This window comes from Suncus etruscus, chromosome 4, assembly GCF_024139225.1.
Source record: "Suncus etruscus isolate mSunEtr1 chromosome 4, mSunEtr1.pri.cur, whole genome shotgun sequence".
NCBI lineage: Eukaryota > Metazoa > Chordata > Mammalia > Eulipotyphla > Soricidae > Suncus > Suncus etruscus.
Window position 1 is genome coordinate 88,923,462 of NC_064851.1, and position 26,509 is coordinate 88,949,970.

Sequence of the window (26,509 nt, forward strand, 5' to 3'; positions counted from 1 at the left end):
AGGTGATGGAATGGGATGCATTTTTGGGAACACTGTTGGAGAGAGGTCGACACTGGTAATGGGAATGGCCCTGATTCATTGCATATCTGAAATTCAACTATGAAGAAATCTGTTAATCACAATGGTTTCAATAAATTAAAATAAATAAATAAATAAATAAATAAATAAATAAATAAATAAATAAATACACAGAAATCCCTGGCTTTCTTTATAGCTTTTTAACTTTGGAACTTTCAAGATTTTAGAAACCAATTTTTAATAACTTTTTTGTGATACATCTGTTTTTGGTGTCAGGATAATGTTTGCCTCACAAAAACTGAGAACTGGCCTCCAATTGAAAGTTTACCAGAGTGAGAATAGGGAGGAAATAGGATTGGGGATTTGACAAAAAGGATGGAAGGAAGAGAAGACTTCAGGGGAAAGTATGATGCCAAAATTTCAGAAACCCTATCATTAACACATTTATAAACCATAGTGCCTAAAACATATATATATGGTTTTTGGGCCACACCTGGCAGTATTCAGGTGTTACTCCTGGCTCTGCACTCAAAAAAATTATTCCTGGAAAGCTTTGGGGACCATATGGGATGCTGATAATCAAATCTGGGTTGGCCACTTGTAAGACACATGCTCTACCCATTGTGCTACAGTTGAGGCTCCTAAAATAATTTCTTTTAAAAAGCTGTCAGAATATTGTTTCACAATCAATAAAAAGGCTGCTAATAAAATAAAGATGCTAATTTAGAGAGTTAGAAAAATATCATTTACATTATAATATGTAGATATAACTATATATAAATTTGAATGGAAGTCAGATAAATATTAGGTTATGTCTATAGTAAAAGCACTATAAATATTAGTTTAAATTTTAAAAGGCAGCTTTGATTTACTTGAAAGCATTTCAGCAAGAGTGTGGGAGTAAATAGAAATTAGTTGAAACAAGGTGATCATGTGTTATAATTGCATGATCTTGGTAATATGAACATGTAGGTTCTACTTTGGAAACTGTTTGAAAATAATATTTGAAAAGAGGAACAACAAAATAATTTTAGTAAAATGAAACATTTTAAAGACACCATGTTGCAAAATAAAACAAAACAAAAACTGGTAAAACCTAATGATTCTAATAAAATACACAAAGAAAAGAGGGCTCCAGGAAAAAATCTGACACACACTAAATTAGTAGCTTCCAGGGCTGAGATGTTTTGGGGATGTTAGGATAAGGAGTCTGAAATTTCTTTGGGTATAATAATAAAAGTGTCTTGAAACTGATACAAATTATAGATATATTATTCTATGACTATATAAAAGCCATTGAATTAAACATTTTAATGGATAGATTACATAGTATGTGAATTATACCTTAATTCAGTTGTTTATAAGAATTATGTTTTGCATCTCACAAAAAACTTACTAAAATCATCTCACTTTCTGTTTTCTTGGTCATTATCAGCTAGCTCCTCCCTCCAGTTTTGTTCTTTTTTGTTCCTTCACCTTTATGTTCTCTTGACTTTCTCTCCCCCGCCTCCATTTTTTTCCTGGTGGTTCTTTTACTTTTTGAACCTTACCTTCAAAAATATCTTTGATGGGTTTTCCCCTTAAACCAGAAGATTAGGATGTGACCCCATCTGTATATCTGGCCCTCTGCAATCATGTTTCAAGGTACTTATTTTCAACTGTTTTCTTCTCTAGACTTGATGCATTGAATATGGGAAACGTTTAAGTCCAACCCTACCTAATCCTAATAACTGAACAAGATCCTACTTTATCTTTCACAACCTTAATATTTCCACAACAATGAAAGCAATGGACCAAATGATAACTTTTTTCTAGTTTTCTTATTTCTGATATATATTCTTCATAAAAGAATCTTCAAAGGTGCATTACTCAATAGCCCTTCTATTTACAAGTTATAACCAATGCAGTATCATTAAGCATAAGTTCATTTCTATCAGTTCCTACTATTGGTGGGGGAGATGAGGTTAATGATAAGAAAACTACCTCTAATAAAATTGGCAGTTAGAATTATTAATTAATTAATTAACTCCATACATTTTATTAAATGAAATATGTACACATGCTTGAAAGTTAGCCCCAAATAGACTACTGGAAACTCAAACTTAAAAATATAAATGAGGGGACCAGAGCAGTGGCACAATTGGTAGGGCATCTGCTTGCACACACTAACCTAGAATGGACCACAGTTCAAACCCCAGTGTCCCATATGGTCCCCCAAGCCAGGAGAAATTTCTGAGTGCATAGCCAGGAGTAACCCGAGTGTCACTAGTGTGGCGCAAAATTATGAGGCACATTCCATTATGTCACCCATAGCCCAGCTCTGGGCGCATATTTCTTTTTTCTTTTTTTTTATATCTTTATTTAAACACCTTGATTACAAATATGATTGTACCTGGGTTTCAGTCATGTAAAGTTGTTTTCTTTAATTTTGGGACCACACCCAAAATGGTCAGTGGTAACTCTTGGCCCTCTATTCATGAATCACTTCTGGTGGTGCTCACGGAACCATATGCAATGCCAGAGATCGAACTCAGATCAGCCTCATAAAAGCCACTCTACCTATTGTTCTATTGCTCTGGCCTCATATTTCTCTTCTTAATGGGACACCCCCATTTATCCTCTCTCATGTTTACTAAATGAAACTATTTTTACTTTGCATCACACAAATACACAGAAAAAGATAAAAATCTGGAATTTGAACCTGCCATTGTTGGGAAATGAGATCTGGGAGACATACTCAGTGATAAGAACCACATTTAGGGAAAATAAAGTTTGTTTTGAAAGGATATAGGGCAAGCATAGGCAAAAAGTAAGCTCTTTTTTTGCCTCAGGATTCTAGACTCAGTTTCAAGTTAGTTTTCCCTCAATCATTCATAATACTTGTACTACATATAGATTTTACACTGCATATTTAAAAAATAAGACCTGCTCAAACTAATTTCTATGACAATCACTATTTGCCTGGCCTCAGATCCTGGCAAAAAAAACCTGAAGTGAAAATGATCTGTGGATATGTCTTATGTTACACTTTGGTAGCCCTGTAGACATATCTAAGCTCACGTCATGGACCTAGCCTGGAATCCAACATCTCATAATCAATTTACCATGGTTAAAAAGTTTGGCCACCGGGCCCGGAGAGATAGCACAGCGGTGTTTGCCTTGCAAGCAGCCGATCCAGGACCAAAGGTGGTTGGTTCGAATCCCGAATCCCGGTGTCCCATATGGTCCCCCGTGCCTGCCAGGAGCTATTTCTGAGCAGACAGCCAGGAGTAACCCTGAGCACTGCCGGGTGTGGCCCAAAAACTAAAAAAAAAAAAAAAGTTTGGCCACCAATGTTAAATTAGTGTCTCAACTTCTTGCAAAACACAAAAAGCTCACACCCATAGGATAATTGATATTCAAAATATCACAGCTAAAAGCAAAACACTCTCTGGTAATTTCAGAATGAATTTCTATATTAGGATCCCTTTCTCTACTAAGGTTCTTATGTAATCCTCTCCATTTTGAATACAAATTCTGCAGTTCTTTTTTTTTTTTTTTTTTTTTTTGGTTTTTGGGCCACACCCAGCGTTGCTCAGGGGATACTCCTGGCTGCTCAGAAATAGCTCCTGGCAGGCACGGGGGACCATATGGGACACCGGGATTCGAACCAACCACCTTAGGTCCTGGATCGGCTGCTTGCAAGGCAAACACTGCTGTGCTATCTCTCCGGGCCCCAATTCTGCAGTTCTTGAACAAATAAGTATTCAAATAGATATATATTAATATTATATATGCTATATATAATTTCTATTACTATATATTATATATATTAATATTAATAAACCTCCTAAAAGCTCCAAATCAGAACGAAAATAAGTACTTTTATATAAGTCATTTACAAAACTAGCTATTTGCATTTCATAAGGCATTCCTATTTAGTATATTCTATCCTATATCCAAATATGAACTGTAATAAAATACATTTTTTAAAAGAGTACAAATTGGTTTTCAAATGATCTGCTTGAAATATCAGTTACAGTAAAACATTAAAGGGCAAATTAGTAGGATAGAGGAATAGAGATCTTATTAGACCAGCATCTTACACAGCTTATCACCCCATCATAGAAAAAAATTATTCAGCATGCTTAGTGAACCTTTCTCATTAATTTAGCAATGTTCCATATTTGGTATCGTCAATTATATCTGGGAGTATTAAGCTTGTCTAAACAACTCCACTGAGAAAGAAAACTATTTAAGTTAGTATCTTCTAAATGCTGTACTTTGCTTTGTTTTCTATAGATCTTTTAAATTGATATCCATTGCAATAACAAATTGTAACTGTTAATGTCAGAGATTTTCTTAGTTCTGAGATTCCTGCATAAGAGTTATTTAGGGCACTTTCAAACACAAGGAGTTTATTAAAAATCATGAACATGGGCTCAAATAAAAACACAAAATAATAAAAATTTATAGGGAAAAAGGAATCTTGAACATCTGGGACTAGGCAGAGTTCTTAAACTTGCCCCCAAAAGTCCAAAAATATAGGGAAAATTTGATACATTAGACCATCAAATTTAGTAAGTTCCTCTCTGTAAAAGATACTTTAGCATATTAAAAAATAAGCTAGAGGGGCCAGAGAGATAGATAGCATGGAGGTAAGGCATTTGCCTTACATGCAGAAGGACGGTGGTTCAAATCCCAGCATCCCATATCATCCCCTGAGCCTGCCAGGATTGATTTCTAAGCGTAGAACCAGGAGTAACCCCCTGAGCACTGCTGGATGTGACCCAAAAGCCAAAAGCCAAAAAAAAAAAAAAAAAGGCAGCTAGAATGGGAAAAATGCATCTCTGAATGTGGTCAAACCCTCACTCCACAATAAACAGTTCCATTTCTAATATTTACAAAGAAAAAATTAAAACTACAGTGACGTATCACTCTCAGATAAACAACCAAATGCTGGAAAGGATAAAGAGAAAACTGGATCACTCACACTGACCCATTTCCACTGATAAGGAAAACAGAATGATCATTTCTTTAAAAACTAAACATTATTGACCATCCCACCTATAAGGGTACTGAGAAGTACGCTTAAAATTATAAAATGACAGAAGTGAAAAATAACTGTGGTTTTTAAGAATTGAAAAAGAATTGAAAGAAGAAGGAGTAAAGGAGGTGAGGACAACATAAAATATACTTCCTTGATAACTATTTTCTTGCTTTTGCTTGTTTCATGTTATTTGCAGTAATTGAACCCAGGGTTTTACAGACGTGAAGAGTTCTACCATTCAGTCACAATAGTTTTTTTTTGTGTTTTTGTTTTGTTTTTGTTTTTTGTTTTGTTTTTGGGTCATACCCGGCAGCACTCAGGGAATACTCCTGGTTCTATGCTCAGAAATCACTCCTGTCTGGCTTGGGGGACCATATGGGATGCCGGGATTCGAACCACTGTCCTTCTGCATGCAAGGCAAATGCCTTACCTCCATGCTATCTCTCCAGCCCCCATTCATTCACAATTGAGACCAAGAAATGTGCTGTTTCTTAACAGTATTAGTATCAACATAAAGGTTACCATACTGTGCTATGGCTATGTCATGACATTACCATGGAGAAAGAATCCAAAAGGGTGCACAGATTTTTTTTATATTTCTTAAAAATCAAGTAACCTTCAATTCTAATATTAAAAATGCTTAATTAAAAAAGTAAAGGAAAGAAATTAATATCTTCAATGGGGAAATTTCATTTGATACACAATATCATATGTGCTATATTTAAAAATATTAAAACAAATCATTAAATTCTATATTCCGATATCTTGTATTTTGTTCTAGAATATTAATATGATATGCAATTAAAATATTTAATTATAAAATATTATCTCAGCTTAAAACAACAACAACAAAAAAATCAACCTTTGAATGTTCTTCATCATAATTATCTAAAACCTGATAGTTAAACACTAAGAATTTTAGCTCACCTTCAACGCTGTCAGAGCAAGAAGTTCCAATGCCAGTGTCGCCACTATCTGAAGCTATACTGTGTCGCCTGATATGGTTATTTCGATGGTTAAATGCAACAGTTGTAGACTGCCACAGTGATTCATTACCAGGTAACCATGTTGATGAAGAATAATCTGGGCCTACAAGGGAAATAAACAAAAGTTAACATATTAATGTTATAAATAGGGAGAAGGTACTTATTTTAAACTTGTGAAAAGTATACATACACCAAGATTTTCCACCAACTTAATCTAATTGGAGGTCTATTTTCTGGGTATTAAATATTTAAACATTTATGGATGTCTTATTTAAAACTACAAATTCCAGCACCACTGGAAGTGCTATTCTACAATATTTATTAAGCAGATATTTAGACTCCATATACAGAATTCTCCAAGAATTAGTATAATGCAACATGAATAGATTGTACACAGGGAAGTAAAAAAAAGAAATATTTTTAGATTTTTTTATTATACTCTAAAATATATGTGGTTCAAGACAGAACATGAGCTACTCTAGAGCAGAAAAAAAAACGACAAGCAAAAAAACAAGTGACATAGCTCTTCAAGGGAGAATATAAATATAAAGAACAAGTCTATATTTTCCTCTCTTGAGCTTGCTTTATTATAGATTCATACAAAGAAAGTACTAAATGAGGGACTGGAGCAATAGTAGAGTGGGAAGGGCATTATCTTGCATACAGCCAACCTGAGTTCAATCTCTGGTATCCCATGTGGTCCCTAGGCCCAACAAGAGTGATACTAGAGCACACTAGAGCCATAGTAAACACTGAGCACCATTGGGTGTAGGACAAAAACAAAAAATAAACAAAAGAAATGTATTACTGTAATATAGGCTTTTAGTCTACCACAGGCTACTAAGAATTTTTAACAGATCTGGAAAATGATTGGTGGATTTTCAACTGTGTATGGTATGAAAATGTTTGAGGTCAGCTTATCTACAAAGTTATAGTAATTAAAACAAAGTGGCAGTGCATAAAAAGATACATCAGAGTTATAAAGTTTGCTAACCAACTAAACACATGTTTTGTTTACTCTAACCCAGGTTCAATTCTGAGCACAGATCTGGAAGCAGCCTCAAGCATTATTAGGTAAGTCAAAACACAAAAAAAGCTAACAATATATCGATAAACAAAATAAAGGGCCCAGAAATAAGTCCATGTACATATTGTCTAGTAATTATTTTAGATAATTTTTTTCTTTTTCTAGCTCAGTACATACCATATCAAACTTAAATTATCTTCTTAAATATGTTTCTTTATAGACTTTAATTCCTGAGAGACCCTCAGGAACTCATCTCATACACCGAATTAATGTCTGAATCTCTTCAACCCATGTAAAAGTATTAACTGAATTGGAGCATTCCTCTCAATTATTCATCCCTATCTGTCTGTCCCCACCCTCTACCTTTTGGCTGATCTAAGGATTTCCTGTAGACTCTACTCAAGCCAACCACTACCTAACATAAGAAACATAACGAAATATTTATCAACTTTTTACATGTATAAATCTACATATAAAACATGTTAAATAAAACTCCTTAAGTCTGACATTCACCCACTTGTAGCCTTATTCACTAATAATTTTCCATCTGTTATACTTCTACTGGCTATTATAAATACTAGGTAACTGCTAAGAGAACACACATATCTAAGTTAGCTGCCTCTAAGCAAATCTACATTTTTCTTAAGTCCAAGCTCTATTTTTTTAATTTCTTTTCCTTCTTTAAGCATTTGATTTCAAAATTAAGTTATTCTAAAAGTTTTATCTTCTCCCTCCAGGTTATATTAAATATTACTTTGTGTTCTCTCGCTATAACTTTCAAAATTCCTCAACTGCATTTAGTAAACTATATTCACCCAAAAGTATATTACTTTCTCTCACCTAATTTGGATCATGGAAGATAAATTTTTAAGTTTCTAACACAGAACTTCACAGTAAGGCAGGGTTTCTATAAATAAAGTTATTATCTAACTTTGATATCCAATAAATAATTATGAAATAAGGTTAGAGATTCATAAACTTTATAAACTGACTAAAATATTATTCCCTTTTAGAAAAATTAAAATGTTTTATTTTTGGTAGCTGTTGTCTATTCAAAGTTCAGGTGATTTTAAACTATTCTTTCAGTCAGTATGAATGTAAGTATACATTTAAAAGTAAGTAAATATTTTCAAGAGTTGTTAAAAAAATTTACATGACCTGAAGGGCAGTTATCTAAATATGGAGAAAGTTTCCAATAGTTAAAGGGAACCAAAATGTCACAACATTTAAATAATATTAAGTTACAAAAACGAATATTCCTATTAATAGAAACTGAGAGACTAGCTGAAATGGAAGAAACTTACTCTAACAATTTGATTCTTCATCCTAATTCTATACCTTAATTCAGCACTTTAGATCTAAAGTTAAATAAATGCAACATTTCTAATTTTTTAATTATATAATAAACAATACATTTAGCGAAAAAAGAATATGAATTGTGAAATCAATAGCTTGGTTTCAAGTTTCATACCATCACTTTATACCAGAAAGAGCTTTAGTAAGTCATTTAGCCAACTGATGCCTCAATTTCTCACATAAAAGGTAGTACCAGAAGACATGTCATCCATTGTAATATGCAAAAACCAAAATCACTAACTACAGAAGACTGACTTTGACAAACATGAACTGGGCAGAACCTACCTAGCTTAGGCTAGGATCTAGGACTCATACAAAAACCAAAAGCTCTAATTCTAGAGGTCTGACTTGGCAACTGCAATGGAACAAGAACTTCTGGAACCATGCTGAAAGACTCTATCCTAGGCTTTGTCCTAGGATCTGAGCACAAACCAAGACCACTAATTGCAGAAGACTGATTACAACAAGTGAGCAACCGTAAAAACTCTCTCCTAGCCTTTGCTCTGTGACCTACACAAATACCAAAATCTCTAGCTACAGACAGAGGTCTGATATTTTCATCCACAACTGAGCAGAAAGTTTCCTAGTACTATAAGAAGACTGTGGGGTGTGAAAATGAGCATGTATGAGGCCTGTAGATGTTCCATGACAGTATGCTTTTAGGGCGGAGAAACCCTGTATCTCTTAGGCCAAGGGAATTCCCTTTCTAATTTCCCCAATACTTATTGTGCCTTTGCAAAAACAAAACAAACAAAACAAAACAAAGAAAAACCTTTTAATTGTTGGTTTGGTTTTTCTGGGTTTTTGCTTTTTTATTTTTTGATTTGGGTTTTTGACTTTTTTGTTTTGTTGTCATTGTTTTGTTTGGTTTTTTTTTTTTTTTTGTATTTTTGTGGCTACTGCTTTGTTGTTTTTTGTTTTTGTCTTGTTTTGTTTTACCTTTTCTTCTTTTTTTCCTTTCTTCTACTAAATTGATATTTATAACACCTAGACGAACTCCTCCTAATTTGTTTTATTTTTCTCTTTTCCCTTTTCTTATATCTTCAACAGAACTGCATTACTGGACCCATCTAGTTCAGCCTCATAAGTTGAGGGGGGTAAATGAATGATACCAGAACCAGACATTCTTATGAACATTTAGTGGAAATAAAAAAATGATCAGACATGAACACCAAACCCAAAGTCAAAGATAACAGAATCGATACCCAATCTACAACAAGCTGTACAAATGGGGACCAGTTATACTAGCATTAGGAGGGGGTAAAGTGAGGAGATATAGGATGTACGCTGGGAACAAGTGGAGGGAGGACAACACTGGTGGTGGGAATGCCCCTCGTTCATTGTCACTATGTGCCTTAAAAAATACTTTGAAAGACTTGTAATTCACTTTGGCCACAAATAAATTAATTTAAAAAAATAGTTAAGAATGACATAACCACCTTACATGTCCTTTAAACAGTGAAATAGTTCTTGATAAAAAATTTCCTCCACAAAATGCCTTTGGGAAAGCTGGTTAAGAACTATCTGGGTGAAATTAACTGCTTTCAGGAGGTGTGGGTAATTTTGATCTTAATACTGAATAAATGGTGATACTGACACTTTCTCTAAATGGAAAAAAAGGCAGTACCTATAAAGTTATTGTGATCATTAAGATAGAAAAGTTCCAGGAATAAATAAACCACACAGAAAACTGTAACCTAATTAAAAGCCAAGAAATAAATCCTTTAAATGTGACAACTTACAAAGGGTTAAAGAAAGAGGAAATAACTATCTCTTCAAATGTTAGGAAAACTTAAAAACACATCTAAAAGAATAAAAATGTACCCTTTGTTTACCAGACACAAAATAATCTCAAAATGGTTCAAAGATTTGAAAATAAGATCTGAGGTCATAAAACTAGAAGAAAACATGATAAATAAGCAGATTCATGATGCTGAAGCTTGACATTTTTAGCAATGGCTTTTTTTTCTGCATTTGACCACAAATTCAAATGCAACATGAACAAAAATCAACAAATAAGGCAATACCTAATTGAAATGGTTTGAGTTTTCTTGGTTGTTTATTGGGTTTGGGTTTTGTTTGTTTGGGGAAATTTTTGGAAGGAGGCACACACAGTGGTACTCAGTGCTTTCTCCTGGCTCTTGAGCTCATGGGACCACCTGATATGCTAAGGATTAAACCCAGGTCAGCCACCTGAAGGCAAATGCCCTACATATACTTTCCACCTTTTCATCCTTCAAAGATATCTTTCCACCTTTCCATCCTCCAAAATGTTTCTACACAGCAAAAGAAAAACATCAAAAATATAATTTAAGTTATGAGATAATATTTTCAAATTAAATGGGTTGACATTCAAAACACAAAGAAGTTATACAAATAAGTAGTAAAACCAAAGAAATTGATTAAAAACAAAGTTTGCTATATAATTTTTTCAAAGGTGTGTTAACATAAAAATGCAAAGATGTTCAAATTAACTTTTTATAAAGGAAATGCAATGTCAATCAAATATGTCAATGAAATATTACCTCACACCTGTAAGAATGCTTATTATCAAAAATTGATAAATAACAACTTTCACAAAGACATGGAGAAGAGGAAACCATGTACACGATGGATACATACAAATATCTCTTGAGCAACATAAGCTTGAATAGTATAGGAACACTTATATATTGCTTTATTTATAGATATGTAAACTGTTTGACAGATGAAGTACAATGTTGTAAATGTACTTTCTCTTTCTTATGATTTTCTTCATAACATTATATTTCCTAGCTTACTTCATTGTTGTACAATACAGATATTAAGTCTGCATGGACTGGTATATTCCTAAAGCTTCTGGTCTACAGCAGAATACTAACAATGAAATGTCTGGTTAGTGGTAATTACATGAACTTTTGACGTCATGGTACCCTAATGTTGTTCAGGGTCAACTGTAAAGTGATGTAGCTGCTATACAAAAAGATATGGAGATTCCCCACAAATCTAAAAAAAAGAATTTCTGGATAGTCCAACAATCCCAAGTATGGATTTATAACTATAGGAAACAATACCCCTATTCAAAGAGTTGTATCCCTCACATGTACTTTGCTCCACTACTTATAATAACCAAGACATAATCAACCTACATATATACTGATGGGGAAACGGAAAAATAAAATATGGTGGTAAGAGTGCCAGACAGATTATAATTAAACCCAATTATATGCTGTAAACAGGAGACTCCCATAGATTATAAAGACAAACAATTGAAAAGATTGCAAAAATTATACTCTAAATTAGTTGAAAATTCAAAAAAAAATCAGAAACCTGTTAAACTAATATTAGATTAAAAAAAAAGCTTCCAGCCAAAAATTGCAAGACAAAGACAAATGTCACATAAAGAAAGAACATTTACTACAGTAAGGTGTTACAAGTATCAATATGCAACCTAATAAATATACAGAAAAATATATAATGTAAATATTATCACTCTCCTTTAGAGGAGATATTTAAAGCAACGTAACAATGGGAGACTTTTACAAATCACTCAGAAAGAAAACCAAAGAACTCTGAATGGCTCTGAATAAATTACATGAGATAGAATTAATTACATCTACCCTGAAACAACATGTACATATTCTTTTAGTACACGTGAAACAGTATCACAGAAAGATCATATGCTGGAACAAAGAAACCCTAAAATATAGCTATGAAGACTGAAGTCTGTATCTTTTACAGATAACAACTGTATAAAACTAGGAATCAGCAAAAGAAGGATGAAAGGTCATATAAATTATACAATCAAAAAAATGTTTAAATAAGAACCTGTGGGATGAAGCAATAGCAAAACAAAAAAAATGGTTTCTTTTTTGTAAAATTATAGTTTATGTTATAGGGTTACAACGGTGTTCTGCACACCACACCACTGAAGTACCCATGACAGTCCACCCTATCCTCACCTATCCACCTATCCTCTCACCTATCCACCTCACCTCTCCTCACCTATCCACCGAAACTTGTTTGGTAGTTATAATCTGAGTGCATACTATCACCTTCTTTAGATCTACCATGTTCCCTGCATTACTTCCAGTCAGCATATTAGTCATTCTACACCTCCCCCACTATAGCACTCTGAGTACATAATTGTGTCCATAGTTTATTACTGATATTGTGCATACTCCTGGTTTCTCTATATAACACAGGAAGGAAATCATTTGCTTCTAGTTTATTTTGCTCAACACAATACCCTATAATTCCATTTAAGCTGCCAATATGTACATGATTTTTTCTGGAGGCTGCATAATATTCCACTGATGATATATAAAATGCATTATATGTGCAGTATATTATATACATATCTATCACAACTTCTATTGATTTTCTGTTTTGTTTTGTGGGCCATACCCAGCAGTGCTCAGGGGTTACTCCTTGCTCTGTACCCAGAAATTGCTCCAGGCAGGTAACAGGGACCATATGGGATGCCACGATTCGAACCAGGGTCAGTCCCAGGTCAGCTGCAAGCAAGGCAAATGCCCTACCACTGTGCTATTGCTCTGGCCCAATATCACAACTACTTTATCCATTCCTCTGATGTTAGTCCTTTGAGTTGGTTTCATTTTCTGGCTATTGTATTAAGAGCTGTAAAGAACAAGTGTATGCATATAAACTGTTTTTAATTAATGGTTTTTTTGAAGGGGGTTAGTTTTTTTGGGCCACACCCGATGACGCTCAGGGGCTACTCCTAGCTATGTGCTCAGAAATCGCTCCTGGCTTGGGGGACCATACGGGATGCCAGGGGATCAAATGTGGTCCAATCTAGGTTAGAGCATTCAATGCAAGTGCCCTACCACTTGTGCCACACTCCGGCCCCTAAGGTTTTTGTTTTAAATGTCAAAAAAAGTGTAATAAATGAGTCAAATAGAGCTCCATTCTTTTTTGAAAATTTTCCCTTATTACTTTCCAGAGAGGCAGGATCATAAGACATTTCACCTTAAAGTAAATGAGGGTTCCTTTTGCCACACTGCCAACATTTGTTTTCATTTTTTTATATATGCATCAATGTTCATCAGGGATATCAGTGTGTTATTTTCTTATTAGTAAACTCTCCTTTTGGTAGTAGGATGATGTTGACATCACAGAACCTGTTTCTAAGTATTCCTATAGGTAATAAGGCTTCATTAAAGGCTCTCTAATCAATAACCTAAACTGTCATGCATTTCCATGTTCATAAAAGAACCAAGAGTTGGAGACAACCCAGGTATCCATCAGCAGATGACTGAAGATACAAAATTGAATATTATACAGCAATTAAAAAATTGATTTAAAAAATCTTCCATTTTAAACAATATGCACAGACATGAGTTATTTCATGAAACAAGTCAGAGAAAAGCAAACAATATAATTTCACTTCTAAAACAATCAAACAAGAGTTGGAGGGTATTGAAAGGTATTGAGGTTCTTGGGAGAGGGAGATGGTATACTGATGGGTATCGTATTGGAATTATTTGCATGAGAAACCATTATTAAAAGTATTATGACTTGGGGCTGGAGAGATGGCATGGAGGTAGGGCATTTGCCTTGCATGCAGAAGGACGGTGGTTCGAATCCCAGCATCCCATATGGTCCCCCGAGCCTGCCAGGAGCGATTTCTGAACATAGAGCCAAGAGTAAACCCTGAGCGCTGTCGGGTATAACCCAAAAACAAGAACAAAACAAAAAAAAAAGTATTATGACTCAGAATATCAATCCAAAAAAATTTTTTTTTGGTTTTTGTGTCACATCCAGCAGCACTCAGGGGTTAGTCTTGGCTCCGCACTCAGAAATTACTCCTGGCTAGGAGGACCATATGGGATGCTGAGAATCGAAATGCTCCGTCCAGTGTTGCTGCATACAAGGCAAATGCCATACCGCTATGCTATCGCTCCAGCCAATCAAAAATTTTGAGTTAAGGGGCCAGAGAGATAGCATGGAGGTAAGGCATTTGCCTCGCATGCAGAAGGTTGGTGGTTCAAATCCCGGCAATCCATCTGGTTCCCAGAGCCTGCCAGAAGCGATTTCTGAATATAGAGTCAGGAGTAACCCCTGCGTACTGCCATGTATTACCCAAAAACCAAAAAAAAAATTTTTTTTGAGTTAAAAGTTTTAAGGCAGGCCAGAACAATGCCTTGCATGCGGCTGACCCTGGACCAGACCAAGATTCGATCCCCCGGTGTCCCATATGGTGCCCCAAGCCTGGGGCCTGAGCTCAGTGGTAGCGTGTTCGCCTTGCACACAGCTAACCCAGGACTGACCTGGGTTCAATCCCTGGCATCCCATATGGTCGCCCAAACCAGGAGTGATTTCTGAGTGTCTCCGGGTATGGCCCAAAAACAAAACAAAAAAAATAAATAAAGTATTAAAGCTCGAGGGATAATTCAGTGGCTGAGAATATCTACCTTTCTGATATGAACATGGAAATGTTCAGGGAGGCATGTGGCACCAGAGATTGAACTCTGGGCTTAGCACAAATAACACATGTCCTTGCAGACAGCTCCCTAGATGTCTGCAATAAAAAAAGAATAAAATATATATGTGTTTATATACATATACATATATATTTTGGTTTTGGGGTCACACCCGGCAGCACTCAAGGTTTACTCTTGGCTCTGCACTCAGAAATCACTCCTGGCAGGGGTCCGCCAAATGTTGGCCGCATACAAACCAAACACCCTACCGCTATGCTATTGCTCCAGCCATATATATACATATATATAGCCAAATATATTTATACCATATATATGGGTATGTGATGCAATATGTGCATGCATATATATATATATGTATATATATATGTCACATACCCATAGGTACAATGAACTATAACTCATCCACAAAAACAGAAAATCCTAAACCATCTTTGGCAATAAGGGTATTAATGCTAACTGAACAAGCGAATAGAAAAGACAAATACTGTATGATCTCTTTTGTTAGTGGAATATAAATGATGAGAAAAACTTACAGAACTTACTGATGTGGTCATATGCAAAGTATTCAAAGGCATTCAAAAAGCAAAAATTTCCAAGGCTAGAGAGATAGTACAATGGGTACAGTGTATGTCTTGCAGCAGTTGGCATGGTATAGCATATGATCCCCATACTACATACACCAGGAATTATCCCTAGAGCAGAACCAGGAGTAATCCCTGAGTATAGCTCAAACTATATAAAAAAAAAATCCCTGGGTATAGCTCAAACTATGAAAAAATTGAAAAGTATTAACTTCCAATTCTAAAATAAGCTAAAAGGATATAATGCACAGCAGGATACCTATGTTAAAATAATATATTATTGGTCACAGTAGCAGCAAGGTAGTAGGCTTGTATTATGTGTGAGAATATTGCACAATATATACATTATATAATCATACACATTAAACTAATAATGTTCTATATCCATTATTATTCAAACTAGGGGAAAAACAGTTCAATCTTCAACCTAAGTGCATTGATTTTCTTACATTTAAAACAAACTTTAAGCAACAACAACTAGCACTACTTTCTACATAAGTAAATGCGGTCTAGAGTTCAGTAATTTTTAAAACATTAGCACACAAGTGTAAATACACAATGAATACTATGCAGTTACAAGACAAAGTAAGTCATCCAGTTCACAGCAACTTGGAACTAAAAGGGTATCATGCTGAAGGAAATAAACAAGAGACAAAAGGACAAAGTAAGGATAATCTCACTCATCTATGCTGTTTGTGTGTGTGTGTGTGTGTGTGTGGGTGGGTGGGTGGGTGGGTGGGTGGGTGGGTGGGTGGAGAGAGAGAAAGAGAGAGAGAGAGAGAAGCTAATCAATAACATAGACATCAACTTATAATGAACTTTTAACACTAGTTTACAAACTGGTAATGAAAGGTAGTGGGGAATAGGATGGGGCAATGTTAAGTTGACAAGAAATAACAGAGGAACACAGATGGAAGATCTAGAACTCAAAGGCAATGCTAAGGAAAAGTGAGTAATCACCAAAACTGTAACTATCAGATAATGAGGGGATAGGTTGTAAAAGTAAATGAGAGGTGGCATAGGGATGGGATAGAAGGTCACGGACATTCCAGTGATAATAGTGTGCAGCAATTTTCAGATCAATATCATACATTTAAAAACCACTAATCACATAGTAGTAACTACACTATAAATTCTAGTTCTTTTAAGAAATATAGATATCACAAAAGATATAATATTTTATATATTTATATGATGTGATTCTGAAATTATTTTTAGATTTGGAATAAAAGAGCTTTAGAGTAGATTGGTTTAGGTCAGGATTAGAAATTACCTCAATTAACAATTTACAATGATAAGATGGATAACTGGTAGATCTTGCATAAAAAATAGAAATTCAAATCAATAAGTGCACCAAAGACCCATAAAATAAGGAACTTGAGAAAAGTTGGGTGGAAACCGACAAAGATAAGTGTATCTCCTCCTATGGACAACTTAAATGCCTGTTAATTTTCTTGTGTCGATAGGCCAGAATACTGTCTTATCTTGTGGTTACATGAAGTAACAGAATATTCAAGAAGTATTTTGGTAGTTATTTGAAATAAGTGTCATATATTTAGTGTTTTATAAATATGTATTTAATTTTATAAATTGAAAGACATTATAAAAACTAAGTAATTTTTAATAAATCACTACAAAATGAATAATTCTAACATAATATTTCAGAAGAATTTACCACAATCATTGAAAATAATTATTTCATGACAGCTATAAAAGTAGAGAAAAGTTATAAGCGATGCCAAAACAATAAAAGATCATTAGTGTCCAGAAAAAGTAAACATTTTTGTCAAAATACATTTTCATAAAGGAGCTGTTGTTCCTAATAAACACTACCTTTATTAATTAGCCACTGATCTTCAAAGAAAGGAGAGGAAATAATAATTAATATCATTTTAATTTCTGATGCATAAAATTATATGCAACATAACAAATGTCAAGACTATAATAAAATTTTTAATTTTCTTTTCCCAAGTTTTAAAGAACTTGATTTCATTTTTTTTTTTGTTATTTCGTTTTTGTTTTGGTTTTCTGGTGGCCACACCCAGTGGCACTCATGAGTTACTCAGGAGTAAGTAGGAGTAACTCAGAAATTACACCTTGCTCTAAACTCAGAAATTACTCCTGGCAGGCTTGGGGCACCATATGGAATGCCAGAGATAAACCTGAGTCGGCCACATGCAAGACAAATGTCCTACCCACTATGCCCCAGAACTTAATTTCTTATCTGACTTGTCTGATCTAATGCAGTATTACATTTATTTTTTTATTTTATTTTTAATTCTGTGAACAATGATGCAAAGAAAGAAGACAAGGTAAAGTTACAGTGGAATAACAATCATCCAAATACAGAGTTCTCAGAAGGAATCCCCCTGCTGACACCTTAATTTTTAACTGACAGTCAAAGATCATTAAGAAAAATAAAACAGAACTCATATACTTTGTCCCTCAAGACTCCAGATTGTAGTGCATTATAACATTTCTTAGGGGTAAAATATTCAATATAAATTACCTGGCATCTGTAATATCCTTGCAAGGCATTACTGATGCCTGATACATATATATATATACACATATATATATACATATATACATATATATGTATACACATTTAAGATCAATTCACACAATCTCTGCCTCTACAATAACAATACAACACCTCATATAAAATGTAGTCTATATCTTTTTTTGTTTGTTTTTTCGGGCCACACCCGTTTGATGCTCAGGGGTTACTCCTGGCTAAGCGCTCAGAAATTGCCCCTGGCTTGGGGGGACCATATGGGACGCCTGGGGATCGAACTGTGGTCTTTCCTTGGCTAGCGCTTGCAAGGCAGACACCTTACCTCTAGCGCCACCTCGCCAGCCACATAGTCTATATCTTTTATTCCATTTTCTCACATAAAAAAAACTAAAAACTCCCTGCAAAGGCACATTAAAAAAGGGGAAATCTTACATACAAAAAAGAGCTCCTATCTACTAGAGATGGGAACTCATAGTTGTTTACAATACAGGGATATCTCCTACCTTGAAAAAAATGTCATGTGGAATCATCTTAGACCTCAGGTGATTAGATACCATCCCTCCAGCCTTGAACTCTGGATCCCAGACATAGAAACAGCACAGTTCTCCACGACAACTACAAGAAACAAATCCCAGCCAGGACAGCCTTAATACGGCAGGGTCACCAACAAGTCCCAGCTCCAATATGCAATCCTGACAATGAGGAAAATGGGAACAACTTGACCTAAGAGCAGGTTACCCTACCTTACCAGCTAACAATAAGACAAAATCAGAAGACTTGTCACCCTTTGGTAGATCCAAAAGCCAAGATCGCGATTTACAGATGACTGGCTGCTAGAACCATGACCAGATGGTATACACCGTGGGACCAATAAAAAAGCCCTAGTCTAGGGTTTGAACTGCGACCTGCATAACAACCATGAACCCCACTTCCAAAGGTCTAGCAGAGACAACTGTAATGGAATCTGGCTTCTGGAAGCACAAAGAAAGATGCTATCCTAAGTGCCATCCTAGGTACAGTGCAAAGACCAAGACCACCAACCACAGAAGATGGATTAAAATGACACTGAGGGAACAGAACTCCTGAACCACAAAGACTGACGTCATCATAAGTCCCAACCCTGAGTCTGTGCAGATACTGAGAACTCTAGACACAGAGGTCTGATTGTACCACCCAGAACAGAACAGAAGTCTCCCAAACACGACAAAAGACCACCGGGAGAGGAAATGATCCTGAACAGAGTCTATAGTTGATCCCATGACAATATACTCCAAGGACGGAGAAACCCATAACTCTTAGGCCAAGTGAATTCCTTTTCGAATGACCCCAATATTTACTGTGCCAGGGCAGGAGGGAAAAAAAAAAGCACAAAACATTGTTTACTTTTTATATATTATTTTTTACCTTCATTTATTATTATTATTATTTCTTTTTTTACTTACCTAACTATTTTTGGTTGATTTCTGTTTGGGTGTGGTTATTGAAGCTGTTGTCCCCAGATATATTTTTCTCTTCTTTTCTTTTCTTTCTTTATGGGCTATGTCATGTTTCTTATCTCAAGACCATGGCGGGTTTTTTTGTTTGTTTGTTTTTTGTTTTTTGTTTTTTTTTGTGCATGTGTGGTGCTTACCATTATTGTTGGAGTCCTCACTGGATATTGGACACTTTTTTGTTTTTGTACTGATGGAATGTTTCATTTTCTTTTTTCTCCTTCACCCCTCAAATCAATGATAAGAGCCTCTAGAAGGACTCTGTCCACTTTCGGAGTATTAGACATTTACCCCAGTTTACTACTTTTCTCTTCTTCAAACCAAACCACGCAAATTTAACTAGCTAGGCCTGCCTCCCAGTTAGAGGGGGAAATTAGGGAGGCACCTAGACCAATCAGATGCAAGACTACTATGTAGTAGGATAGGTACATAGGGGACCACATATTCTAGCAGCCCTGGGGGTGAGGGAAGAGGATACAGGAGATAGGACAAAAACGGAGGTGTGGGGAGGACAATTTGGTGATGGGAATCCTCCCTGATGTTATGTAAATATTTAACTAAAATATTATTGTCAACAACATGTAAACCACTATGATCAAAATAAAAATTATATTAAAAAAAATTAAAAACTATGGTTTATTTCTGAACTTCAAATTTTTATACTGAAAGTAGCATAAAGAGATCCAGTTTTATTTACTCAACGTCTATAATATAAAGGAGGCCTAAAATGAAGTACCTAATCGGAAATCCACTCTCTTGGGATAAAGAAAATTATCAACAGGCTAGAGTGCATGCTTTACATGCGCAAGGCTCAGACTGAATTCCTGAAAACTAATAGTTCTTAGCACTCCTATAAGTGACCCCAAGAACTGAGAGGGAAGTACCCCTACTACCAAGTGAGTCACTTCTCTAAAATCTCATGAAAGACTTAAACAAATATGGCAACACCTAATGAAATCTCCAAATTATTTAATAGTCTAGAAAGTATAACAGATAAGGCACTTGGCTTGCACATGTCAGACCCAGGTTCTATCTCTGGTATCACATATGGTCAGCAGGTACAACAAGAATTGACCATGAGCACAGAGCCAAAAGTGATCCCTATGTATCACTGGATATAGCCCCAAAACAAAAATCATAAAAGAGAGGATCACTTTTGGCTGTGCTCATGGTCAATCCTTGTTGAGAAGAGTAGGAAAAATAGAGGTAGAATTACTACTCTGAAATATATTCTCAAACCAGACTATAAAATAAAACTACATTCCAAAGTACTGCCCCTAATTGAGAAAATGTATTCCAAACTAAAGCAACACTTCCACAAGTTAGGGGCAGTGTCTTCTAGTCACAGCTCAGCAGCTATTTAATGTAAGTTGTTTCCAGAAAAGGAAATGCCTCAATCCTAAGCAAACTAGAACACTTTCTCTAGTTTTAGAGCTGAGCAGCCCTAACAAACCCAGGGAGCAGGTTCTCCTACCTAGAATAAATGTGTGTGTTGCTTTCCTCTTATACCATTTTTTGACACTTCAATACTAATTTTTATGGAAGAAATTATCTCACCAATCATAAAATCTGTAATATTTTCTAAAATCCGTAACTTTTTTTAAAATATAAGAACTTCCCACCAAAATTGGTCAGAAACATATTGACTCAGTCTCTTTAAATGTATTGCATCTGGCTTCTTGGAAGCTTGAGACTTGGTTATTGCTCCTTTCTTGAGTCTCTTATTTTCTGGAACACCACATTCTCCTGGTTTCACGCTTAACTCATCAGGCAGGTAGTTCTCAGTCTCTAGGTAGTTCTCCTACTTAGAATAAGTGTCTCAAAGCTTGTTGTGTGCTCGATACTCTTTAAGATAAACTTTATTTATAAAAACTATTTATACACAGGTAACTCAAATTCCTATTTCTACCTGTCAATTCCCCAACTCACCTCCAGAATTTTTAAGATAAATTTTTTAAGATAAACTTTATTTATAAAAACTATTTATACACAGGTAACTCTCAAATTCCTATTTCTACCTGTCAATTCCCCAACTCACCTCCAGAATTTTATATACAACTTTTTACTCAATATGTCACCTCTAAACTGTTATCTAAAGTCTTGATTGCACTTTCCTTCTTCACTGTCCCCAACTCAGAAAATGGCCATCACTGTCCATTTTAATTACCAAAATCAAAACGAAGGCATCTCTTTGTTTTGCCTAGTGAATAGATCTCACGAGCTTTATTTCTTCAGTATATTTCAAACTCATCCTCTGCCACAGAAATGCAACTAGACTTCAGAAAGTTTTTAAAATCAAGCCTCATTAGATATCCTCAATGGATTGAAAGTATGAAATTATCTTCCATGCCATTTCATAGCCAACTTCTCCTCAGACAGAATATAGTCCAAACTGTATATAATACCTGATATCCTTCCTGATAGCTAAATACTGTACATCAAATACTCTGATATTTATTATTCCCAAATTCATTTCCACTTGCAACTGTTTCTACAACCTCCATCTGAACATTCCTGTCCTGTCTGGGTCATCATACAGGCCAGTAAAATAACACCTCCTCAGTAAACCTTCTCCTGACCAGCCTTTTCAGAGTAACTTTACTCTATTTTCTGCCATCTTACCCAGTTTCTGTTTCTTCTTAGTACTTAAAACAAGCCCAAATATCTTGGATTTATTTATAGACTGATTTCTTTCCTGCCAGGATTAAGCTTCCTAGAGTTAGCAACATTATCCCTGTTGTAATGTCTTCCTAGATTGAAGTACAAAGCCTAGCACACACATTCACTGAAAAAGTGACTCACTTTTACACGTACTTATGTGTCAAGCTTGAGGCTAGACAATGGAGTTTGTAAAAATAAAGAAAAAAAGAAAGACAAGAAAAGTACAATATCAATATAAACAATTTGATGTTCTTTTTATGTTGATCACTTACATTTTAAATGACAATGTTATTGCATATCCTTAAAATATCACTAAGAATTGTATCACATTGTAGTTTTGTTATTCAGATTATTCTTCATTTTAGTGGACAATTGTATTATCCTTCATTTTAAGCAGTTTAATAGCAATTAAGCTACCACTCATTAAAATACTAGATTCCTTCATCATTTTCTTTTTTTTTTTTTTTTGGTTTTTGGGCCACACCCTGTGACGCTCAGGGGTTACTCCTGGCTATACGCTCAGAAGTCGCTCCTGGCTTGGGGGACCATATGGGACGCCGGGGGATCGAACCGCGGTCCGTCCGAGGCTAGCGCAGGCAAGGCAGGCACCTTACCTTTAGCGCCACCGCCCGGCCCCTCCTTCATCATTTTCACACATTTTATCTAGTCAGAAAAGCCATGTGTTACTATAAAACTGTTCTGCTTTCAAAATACAAAAATATTCACAACATGACAACAGAGGTCACCAACTCACCATTTATTTCCTGGTCTCAGATTGTTTTATCAACTTCATTCAAACCAAGAAGTAATCACTTCACAACTAACTGCTTATCAAGTTCATTTCACAGACGTCATCACTAAAGGTGACCTACACATCACCCCCTATACCCACTATTAAAGAACATATCCAACAGTTAGGTTAGAAGGCATGTTTTGTTGTTACCATAGTATTTTTAGGTAATTCAGAACTATAACAGAAATCCTTAGCATCTGATGTAATCAAACAAGTTACTACCACTGTCATTATGACATCACTCAATATCAAGGCAAGCAATCCATCAACTAGGAAGAGTCAAATATAAAACTCAAGGCACAGATCAAATGGCATCTTCTCATGGCATCTCCTCAGATCATATAAGTGTATTCCATAACATTTTATATTAGGACATGTCTAAAACTATTATATGATACATCCAAAATTTAAGGATTGAATATATTGATTTTTGTTTAGTTTTGTTTTGGGGTCACACCCAGCAGCGCTCAGGGGGTTACTCCTGGCTCTATGCTCAGAAATCGTTCCTGGCAGGCTTGAGGGACCACATGGGATGCCGGGATTCGAACCACCATCCTTCTGCGTCTAAGGCAAATGTCGTACCAACATGCTATCTCTCCGACCCTGAATATATTGTTTTTAAAGGAAAAATAAAAAGTACAAAAAGTACAAAGCTATCATACTAGGCTTTTAAAGTATAAGGGAGATGCATCCATTCTTCATCCAACTTTGAAACAATTATACCTTTGAGTAACAGAGCTGTCTTAAATGCACTCAACCAAATGCAAAAAAGAGATACCACATGTTCTATTAGCTTTCTTTCTCTCTCGCTTTCTTTCTTTCTTTCTTTTTCTCTCTTCCTCTCTTTCTTTCTTTCTTTCTTTCTCTCTCTCTCTCTCTCTTTCTTTCTTTCTTTCTTTCTTTCTTTCTTTCTTTCTTCTTTCTTACTTTCTTTCACAGTTTCTTTCTTTGGAGTGAAAAGTGTACACTCAGTTACTTGAATTACTCTCAGCTTTATGTTCAGGGGTAATTCCTGGTAACAGCGCTGTCTTAAATGCACTCAACCAAATGCATAAAAGAGATACCACATGTTCTATTAGCTTGATTTCTTTTTCTTTCTTTCTTTCTTTCTTTCTTTCTTTCTTTCTTTCTTTCTTTCTTTCTTTCTTTCTTTCTTTCTTTCTTTCTTTCTTTCTTTCTCTCTCTCTCTCTCTCTCTCTCTCTCTCTCTCTCTTTCTTTCTTTCTTTCACAGTCTCTTTCTTTGGAGTGAAAAGTGTACACTCAGTTACTTGAATTACTCTCAGCTCTATGTTCAGGGGTAATTCCTGTTAGCTCAGTGCAAGAAACTAAATTCAGAACTCCTAAAATTAGCTTTCTAACCACACTTGCCAATACAAAAAAGGGAAGGGGGGGCCTAATAAGAAAACAACCATATTATTTTTAGTTACAAATTACTATTTAAAAGTAAAAATTTGTGAGTGAAACCAAGCATACTTAAATCCTAAAAACACACCTCAAAGTTAGTATTTTCTGGGCCACATTTATTCCTCTCTTTTAAACTGCCGTTGTCTTAACAGTTTCCTCCAGTGCATTAGAACACTGGTTACATATTACCTTTCTTTTCTTGTAGATCAGCTACATATATTTGTAGATTTGTGATAGTTTAGATTTTTTTAAGACACCTAGAATTAAATACCAGAACTACTTATCTGCTTTCAAGCTTGGCTCGAGAGCAAGATAACTACTAAAAGTTGAATCAGAACACAGTTCCCTTAAAAAATAAAAAGATTAAAATAGCTCATTAGTAAAATTTATAAACTGTTTTCAAAAACGTTTTAGTCCAATTTCTAGAAAAAGGAAAAAAAAATCCTTTAATCAATCAAAGCAGAGGTCATTACCCAGACTACCATCTGTTCCTGGTTAAAGAAACCACATTTAAATTTGCATCTAAAATACAAGCTTTTTAACTAAAACTAAGCTTAAACATTTGGCTGCTAGAGAAGAGACTAACACATACATAAATAGTTATCATTATTACTATAAAGTAAGCCATTCTCAGCATATAATTGATAAAAATTGATACTAGAGAAGCAAATCCTGATTTACCTATGTTCTCACTGTTTTCAAAGCTAAGATAAAATATTCCCTTGTAAACACAAATTGTCCAGATTCCTTACACTTAGTTAGTATTCATATTTTCTTCTACTTAATTCTTTACTACATATAGCAAAGGACTGTCAGGTCTTATAAGCACTATAATCCACCCCATAGAAAACAATTTAGAAATGGATGGATAAAATGTGATATTACAACTCCAAAAGTCTATTATTAAAGATAAATGTTAGGAGGTTAAGATACAAAGACATTACAGATGGCTACTAACAGGCACAACTAAATTGAAACCACTCCCTCAAGCCCCCAGGGATAGTGAAGTGTCTTCTCAACTCACTGAAGTTACTTTTCAAGATCTGCCATTACTCAGTGAGCAAGGGCAACCTTGCTTTTCATGACACACACGCTTACATAATGTCTATTCTTTCTAAAAGTGTTACAGGATCAAAGTTAAGAGTACGATTTCGAATCTGTTGAAAAAGTATCAATGTCTAGATCTAAAGTGCAGAAGGACCATTATAGAAAATACTGTACTGTACGCTTGAAACTTGCAGCATCAAATGTTCTCACCACACACAAAAATGGCAACATTGTGAGGTGATATTTTGTTAACGAATACACAGAAACCTTCTTACTATGCATATATAGAAATATCAGTTATATTTCAAAACAAGATGTATACCTATATGTATACACATTTGCTTGCTATATATAGTACACAATAAAACTGTAAAAAAAATCACGAAAACCTAAACTATCACAAATCTGCATTATATAAAATCTTAATAGCAATCCGGGTCTGCGCTCAGTGTTGTTCTTAAATAGCAGTAAAATAATACCAAGGGGGCGGGTTGTAAATAAAAAAGCACTTGCAAACGCTGCTTCTGCTTTTTTGGAAGGGTTTTTGCAAAGACCTTTGAAAAATGCACGTCCACATGTCAGTTCTACCATCTCAACAGTATGCGGTACAAGGCGAACAGAATTCGAATTCACTAAACCTGCAGAAAATTGTGTGTGCATAAATGGGTGCGCTCCGAGGTGGGTGCATTCCCTGGATTAAAAAAAAAGGGCCCCATACGTGGACATCAAGCTTCTCAAATATCAGGGGCATATTTATTGGAAGTCGATTGCGGTTTTCCTACACAACTTCTGGGCGAGGCGGCCTTGCATACCCAACGCAGGAACCCCTTAAGTTCCCCCTAGATCAGAGATGGAGTGGAGAGCTGAGTGACAGACAAGTCCCCCTGACGCCAGAAGGGGACGAGAAGAAGCGTGACAAGGCGGTGGATGGAGGCGTCCGGGGCGCGCACCCCGAGTCCCCCAGCCGCCGCAGCACGGAGGGTCGCCACGACCTTCGCCGGCGTCCCGAGAGCCCCGTTCTCCAACCCCCACTCCTCGGCCCCACGCCCCACGCCCGGCAACAAAGCCCAAAGCGGAGGACGAGGAGGCCGGGCGCGATCTCCCGTGGAGGCTGCGGGGCAGGCAGCATCCGCGGCGACGGGGGAGGGCGCC

The 26,509-nt window shown here is 35.6% G+C and overlaps 1 protein-coding gene across 1 annotated transcript in view; it reads right to left on the reverse strand.

Annotated features, from left to right (window-relative positions):
* Positions 1 to 25,948, reverse strand: part of CEP85L (centrosomal protein 85 like) — a 97,981-nt gene extending 72,033 nt beyond the window's left edge. Inside the window, exons 1-2 of the mRNA XM_049772617.1 lie at positions 25,837 to 25,948; positions 5,975 to 6,136 (exon numbers count right to left, since the gene is read on the reverse strand). Coding sequence (XP_049628574.1) covers positions 5,975 to 6,136; positions 25,837 to 25,948 — 274 coding nt within the window. The remainder of the gene's footprint in view (positions 1 to 5,974; positions 6,137 to 25,836) is intronic.
* Positions 25,949 to 26,509: the final 561 nt, after the last annotated feature.